The sequence below is a fragment of the Triticum dicoccoides genome, chromosome 5B (assembly GCF_002162155.2).
Source record: "Triticum dicoccoides isolate Atlit2015 ecotype Zavitan chromosome 5B, WEW_v2.0, whole genome shotgun sequence".
Taxonomy (NCBI): domain Eukaryota; kingdom Viridiplantae; phylum Streptophyta; class Magnoliopsida; order Poales; family Poaceae; genus Triticum; species Triticum dicoccoides.
Genome location: NC_041389.1, coordinates 131,006,536 through 131,013,204, shown reverse-complemented (window position 1 = coordinate 131,013,204; position 6,669 = coordinate 131,006,536). Strand labels below are relative to the sequence as shown.

General features: G+C 44.2%; 1 protein-coding gene across 5 annotated transcripts in view; it reads left to right on the top strand.

Annotated features, from left to right (window-relative positions):
* Positions 1–3,913: 3,913 nt before the first annotated feature.
* Positions 3,914–6,669, top strand: part of LOC119307803 (5-methylthioadenosine/S-adenosylhomocysteine deaminase-like) — a 9,599-nt gene continuing 6,843 nt past the window's right edge. For 3 of the 5 annotated variants that reach the window (XM_037583886.1, XM_037583887.1, XM_037583885.1), the window contains exons 1-3: positions 3,915–4,235; positions 4,339–4,511; positions 6,330–6,488. In XM_037583886.1, coding sequence (XP_037439783.1) covers positions 4,028–4,235; positions 4,339–4,511; positions 6,330–6,488 — 540 coding nt within the window. In that variant the 5' untranslated portion in view covers positions 3,915–4,027. Of the gene's footprint in view, positions 4,236–4,338; positions 4,512–6,329; positions 6,489–6,669 lie in introns of all 5 variants that reach the window. The other 2 variants (XM_037583884.1, XM_037583888.1) reach the window with 1 other exon arrangement.

Sequence of the window (6,669 nt, the reverse complement as noted above, 5' to 3'; positions counted from 1 at the left end):
GACTAGGAAAGATGTGGAGAGAGCTTTTGGGATTTTGCAAGCCCAATTTAAGGACCGGCTATATTTTGGGATCAAAAGATCATTTGGTACATCATGAACGCTTGTGTGATCATGCATAACATGATCATCGAGAATGAGCGTGGGCAAGATTTAGACCATTCTCGGTATGAGTTGTTAGGACGTCCCGTGCCAGTGCGGAGGAGGGCTGCAAGGGTGGCCCGATTTATTGCCTCCTATCATGCCATTCGACGTGCCGAAACACATGATGATCTTCAAAAGTAGGGCTGGGTGTTCGGTTTTTATGGTTAATACGGTTCGATTTATTCGGTTTTCTATAATTTCGGTTTTGAAGAAATTGCCACCAAAATAAGTCATAAAATTCGAACACCGAACCATATTAACTAAAATATATCGGTTCGGTTTCTTCGGTTAACTGAAAAACCGAATTACATGCACGTATCAGTCAAACTGTCATGACTAATGAGAAGGCGTGGCTTTATACAGAAGGCACAAAATGATTAGTTCTTTGAAATGAACAGAAATGGAAGAGGGTCCCCCTTCCGAAGAACAGAAAGTGAACTAACGAGAAGGCGTGACTTTATACAGAACTAGAAGAACACCCGTGCGTTGCAACGGGCCACATTAACTTTAAAAGTTCAATATTAATATTCTCATATATATCAAGTGACATTGGCGACCTTTTTTATCATCAATTCCTCACACACACTCTCTGCCTCCCTCTTCCTCACTCTCTCCCCCTCTCCCTCTCTCTCTCTCTCTCTAACACACACATATCCATCTTATTGGCTACGGGACCATAATCCATCTATTTCACACACACAAGCTAGTACATAACAATATGGATTATGTGTATTATATTTGCCACCACAACTGAGGGAATTAATTTCATGTAAATCGGCCAGCCACAGCTCCAAGAATACGCGGAGGAGGTGGCCCGGGTCGGCGTCGGCGCCGTCCGTCACGGGCCACGGGCCCGCTTCCAAGCGCGTCTGCGCGTCGGCCACCCACGCCGTGTCCTTCAAGTGCCACTTCCACCGCACCAACTCACAGGGTCACGGCCATGGCCAGGGCCAGGGAAGCCGCCCTTCTTTGCCCCCTTCACCGGCCGCGGCCAACGCGGTGCCGCGGCACCCGGCCTCGCCGTCCTCGTCCTCCAGCACCGTCGCGACCCAGTGACGCAGCCCAAGCATCGGCCTCGAGAATCAAGAACGCTCGACAACGTAGAGGGAAGGAAAGATCATATACATGTCATAAGAAAGGGAGTTTATTTACTGCTCCCTCGATGTATTGTTTCCTTTGTTTGGAGATTGATTACCATCCGTGAGTTAAGGTAAGGTTTACGTGATTGAGCGATTTTTTGAAAATCAATTATTTGTTTTCTAATTAATGTAACTGAGTGATTTAAGGTAAGGTTAATTAATTTAGATTTGATCTTTAGAGATTGTTCGTGATTGATTCTACATTACTAAATAACTTGCGCCAGTATGAAAAGTTCTGATCTGTTTAGATTTCTTTTGTTGTGTGAGAGGGTGACGCGAAAATAAACCGATGAAGTGAGGGGAGGGAACGAAAAAAATCTACGAAAAAAAACCAGCGAAGGTGGGAGGAGGTACCAAAAAAACCATGGAAGGTGGGAGGAGACTACCAACTGTTTCCTTAGGAGTAGAAATTATTAGAGATTAGAGATTATTTGTTTCCTGAAAATCTATTATTTGTTTCCTAAAGCAAATTGCATTAATGAGAGAGATTTCGTAGATTTGGTTAAGGTAGGAAAGAATCTATTATTTGTTTGCTAAAGCAAATTGCATTAATGGGAGGGATCCGTTGATTTGGCTAAGGTAGGAAAGAATCTATTATTTGTTTGCTAAAGCAAATTGCATTAATAGAAAAGATCCGTTGATTTGGCTAAGGTAGGAAAGAATCCATTATTTGTTTCCTAAAGAAAATTGCATTAATGAGAGAGATTTGTTGATTTGGCTAAGGTAGGCGGTTTTTGCGGTTCGTGGCGGCTTAGTGTGAGGTGGGACGAGGTACCAAAAAAAACATGGGAGGTGGGACGAAAAAAACCTGGGAGGTGGGAGTTGTCCCTGGTTAACCTACGAAATTTCGTAGATTTTTTTAGGACGAAAAAAAACCATGGAAGGTGGGACTAAAAAAACCTGGAAGCGAGACTACCAACTGCTCCCTTAGGAATAGAGATTTTTCTTATGTGTAGGAAGAAAAATAGAGCAATGTTGGATACACCATTGATAGGTAATTGAATTACAGGTAGAAAGTATACCAATAATTTTACATATACATTTTGACCGAAGAAAATTATGCTTCCAAAAGGGTGGAAATTTGTTTCCAACAACAATCACTTGTACTTCCAATGTGAACAAAATCTGAATCACGTGTGGCTACTACACATATGGTATCCTTCAACCCGGCCAAATGCAAGACCGCTGGAGCACAGCCGACGTAGCACGCATGAGAGCATCGCTACCACGCAGCCACATTGAAAAGGGACCTCATGAGTCTATAGCATGCAGCCCCAATTACAGGCTTCAACGAGCAGAGCACGACCATACCACTTCAAGCAGCAATACAAAATGTCTGACGAGGAGTAGCAGAGGAAACGAAGGTCTGCACACCGGTGAAATTACAGTGCCACACCGGCCAGATTGGGGATGCAGCGCGACGAACGGATCACAAGGAGCGTTGTGGGGGCATGAAGCACACATGCACATGCTTAGCCATCAAGGCGACATGGTGTGTGCGTTCTTGCCAGAGGACTTGCTGGTCGAACGTAGATGCGGTGGTGCGATAAGAGCGAGGTTGAAGCGAGGAGGATCCAGATGGCAGGTGTGGCAGAGAGGGTGGCGAGGTAGTTGATTAGGGTTTGATGGTGGATGTGAGGATGATTCGGAGGGGTTATATAGTACAGCCAGGTCTTGTTGGATGCATGGCTCCAAAACGATTGGTGAGATGCTGGTCTGACGAAAGCCATGTATTAGACGTCTCACAGGAATAGTTTTCCTTTATATTTATAGCCTTACCATACCTGGATTGATTTATTGCCATATAATTACCATATTCGAAATTTCCTGAGTTATGACCTTACCATACCTGGATGGATTTATTACTATAATAATCATATTTGAGATTTCTGAGTTTATAGCCTTACCATACGTGGATTAATTGTGATTGATTACCATAAATACATTGGGTGTTGCCGGTTAGACGAGAAAAGAGGAAAACCGGTGAGAGGGTGGTGGTGGGAGGTGGGACGAAGAAAAACCAGACGAAAAAAAGCCAGACGAAAATAAATCGTGGAGACTATTCACCAACTCAGATTTCCTTCTCTTTCGCTGAACTCGGAAAATCCTGACGCACGGCCTTAACTGCCCTGCAATCTCCACGATTATCTTCCCTACATACACGTGATTGTTTCCTTCTCATTTGTTAACAGATTGGCTAGCACCATTATATATCGGGAGCAAGAAAATCGCCCGAGATATCGCTCCGTTTTATTGAATTGATTGTGTCTGGTTACCTTAAGTTAATTGATTGCGTTTGGAAAGAATTGATTGTCATGCATGATTGCGTTTGGAAAGAATTGATTGTCATGCATGAATCGGAGACGTAAGGGGGGAAACGGAACCTGACTGCGTGCGGTGAATGGGGTGGGGTAGGGATGGGGATGGTGTGATGAAAAAAACCGGTTGAAAAAAAACCATGGTAGGTGGGACGAAAAAAAACCATGATAGGTGGGACGAAAAAAAACCTGGAAGCGAGACTACCAACTGCTCCATTAGGAGTAGAGATGCACAAATTTCAACGCTGTAAAAGTTTTTAGCGCGCCTCGCAACCGCGTCCGTTGAAGATGCTCTAAATGGAAGAGGGTCCCCGTCCGAGGAACAGAAAGTGAACAGTCTCCGCCGTATTATCCGGCTCACTGCCCGCTGCTTCCGACTCGCGACTCTCCGTCGTCTGGACGTACGCCGCTCCGGGAGGTGGTGCGAAAATGACGCAGGCGGCGGCGGAATCCGCCGACATCGTCCTCCACAACGCGTTTGTCGTCACCATGGACGGCGCTCTGACGGTCCTCCGGGACGGCGCCATCGCCGTCGTGGGCGACCGCATCGCCGCCGTGGGCCCTTCGGCGGACGTCCTTGGCGCCTTCCCCGGCGCCGCGCAGACCCTCAACCTCGCGGGTCGTATCCTCCTTCCCGGTTGGTACCCGCGCGCCTCTGCTTGACGAAGCTTTTCCCCTTGCAAAAATCAGTCAGTTTCCAGTGACGCTTGTGCTTGTTGCTTGATTGCTTGGATTGGTAGGGTTTGTGAACACCCACGTGCACACGTCGCAGCAGCTGGCGCGGGGGATCGCCGACGACGTCGACCTGATGACGTGGCTGCACGGGAGGATCTGGCCCTACGAGTCTCACATGACGGAGGAGGACTCCTACGCCTCCACGCTCCTCTGCGGCATCGAGCTCATCCGATCTGGGGTGAGCCAATCGTCCACTAGCATCAGTTCCACAGTATAATTTCTCTGTTGCTACCAGTTTGTATTGACTGATGATACACTATATATGTTTGCTCAAGCCTGGAATCCTTAGTTTCGCCACCCGATTGCTCTTGCATTGGTGGAGATGTAACATAAAACACAGTGAGAATTGAGCAATTTGTACAGTGTATTCCTTAAGGATTTATTGACACGTGTCAAGTGCAAGTGCAAGTGCAAGCAGGTGCCCAGAATTTTGCATCTTGGGTTAATTGATTCCTAATGTTGCTTTTACATGAGGAAATTAGGATTTTGGTACTTGTACAGCTCTAATGCTCTATGTTGAGGCGTATTATCTTTTCAGGTGCTGTGAGGTTGTGCATCACAGAGGCATGTTTGTCATGGAGGAAATATAGAGTTGTGTCCATCTGCAAATCAAGCTTGGTCTGCCTCTTGATCGTACGGTTGCTGCATATAAATTGCAAGGAACACTCTGTTATTTCTTAGTGTTGCATTGTGATATTTGGATCAAGCTTGATACCATGTGAACCAAGTGTGGTTCCATTCCACCAGCAAAAAAATGTATGTGGTCTGTGGTGTCATCTCTAAGAACCCACCAAATCTTTTAATAGCATTGGCTTCCACTCCCACACGTGGATGAGAACCCAGGGTAGAGTTGACCTTGTAGTTGTCTGATACTCTTATCCCATTTGACCAGACGGAATCATTCTGAGGGCTCCCTACTATCCTTTTGAGGGCTTTGGGTGCCTCAAGGTAGACACGATCCATTTGTTGCTGGATGAGTCCCACTCCTTCCTTATTCCTGAGAGTACGAGAGATGTCATTAGTACCGTTTTCATATCTTATTATATGCAAGAATTCCGTTCTTTGTAAGTTGAATCATGCTTATTATGTGTACAGATCCAATTCAATAGCTTTTTTAGTTGAGTTTGTTGAAATATATGTTCATAGTATAGATCTTTATTTTTACTGCTGAAACAAATCTACACATGTTGGTATGTCCTTTTTGCTTATATTTTACTCACAATCTTGTAGAAAGAATGAGGAATATACTACTCGCATCCTAAAATCCTAACAAATTTGGAGCACCCGGCCACCTAATGATTGTTTACTGTCTGATCTGTATGCCCTTTGTATGTTGAAATGAATTCTGTACTCTGTTAGATCCAGGGTTTTGATTATTTAGTAGTTGATCAAAATGCACAAGTTTTTTTGTTATCCTCAGATCTAGAAGTCTCATTTTTCTTGTACTCGTCCAATGGCACTGAAATATAAGAATAGTGGCTAGAAATCAATATCTAAGCTGAATGAAGTTCAATTTCTTTTGTGCTATTAATCATAAAAATCCTGATTTATGGCTTCAGGCTTGGTTAATCTGGTAGTATGCCGTTTGTATATCTAAACAGATGTATTGTTGGTTACTTGTGTATGTTTAGGATAAAGTTCAGTAGCACTTCTGTTCATTTTATAGTTACAATAGATCATGTATGTCCTTTGATGGCCTATGGATTGATCTACACTCCGAAGGTGTGAACTAAAGATAAAGATATTTTTTAAGAGTTGGGCATGCCTTCGGCGGATCTGGGCAAAACCTTTTAATTTTATGTATTGTTAAAATCAGTGTTTAATCTTTATATTGTGCAAACCTAGAGCTAATTTACAAACAATGTCACATGTGTTCTGTATGGTATGGTCGGCCTGTACTTAGCTTCCTGAATAGATATGCTCAAACTAGCAGCAACCTGATGAATTCTACTGTCCCAATGCACCTAAACATTTTTGTATTGTCATTCAATGGCAGGTAACATGCTTTGCTGAAGCAGGTGGGCAGTATGTTTCAGAAATGGCACGGGCAGTGGAATTGCTGGGATTGCGTGCATGCTTGACAAAGTCAACAATGGACTGTGGTGACGGGTTACCCCCAAACTGGAGTTCTTGTTCTACCGACGACTGCATTCAGGTTTGCCTTCAAATCGGGATCAGGATCACTTTCTTAAACACTGTCACATGATGCAGTTCTTTTGCTTGAACTCAATTTGTATCCTAGACTCGAGCCTTTCCATGGAACACATAACACCTTCTGTTCTCTTATTCCCCCCTAATTTGAAATAGTGCCATTCATATCTTTAGTGACTGCCATT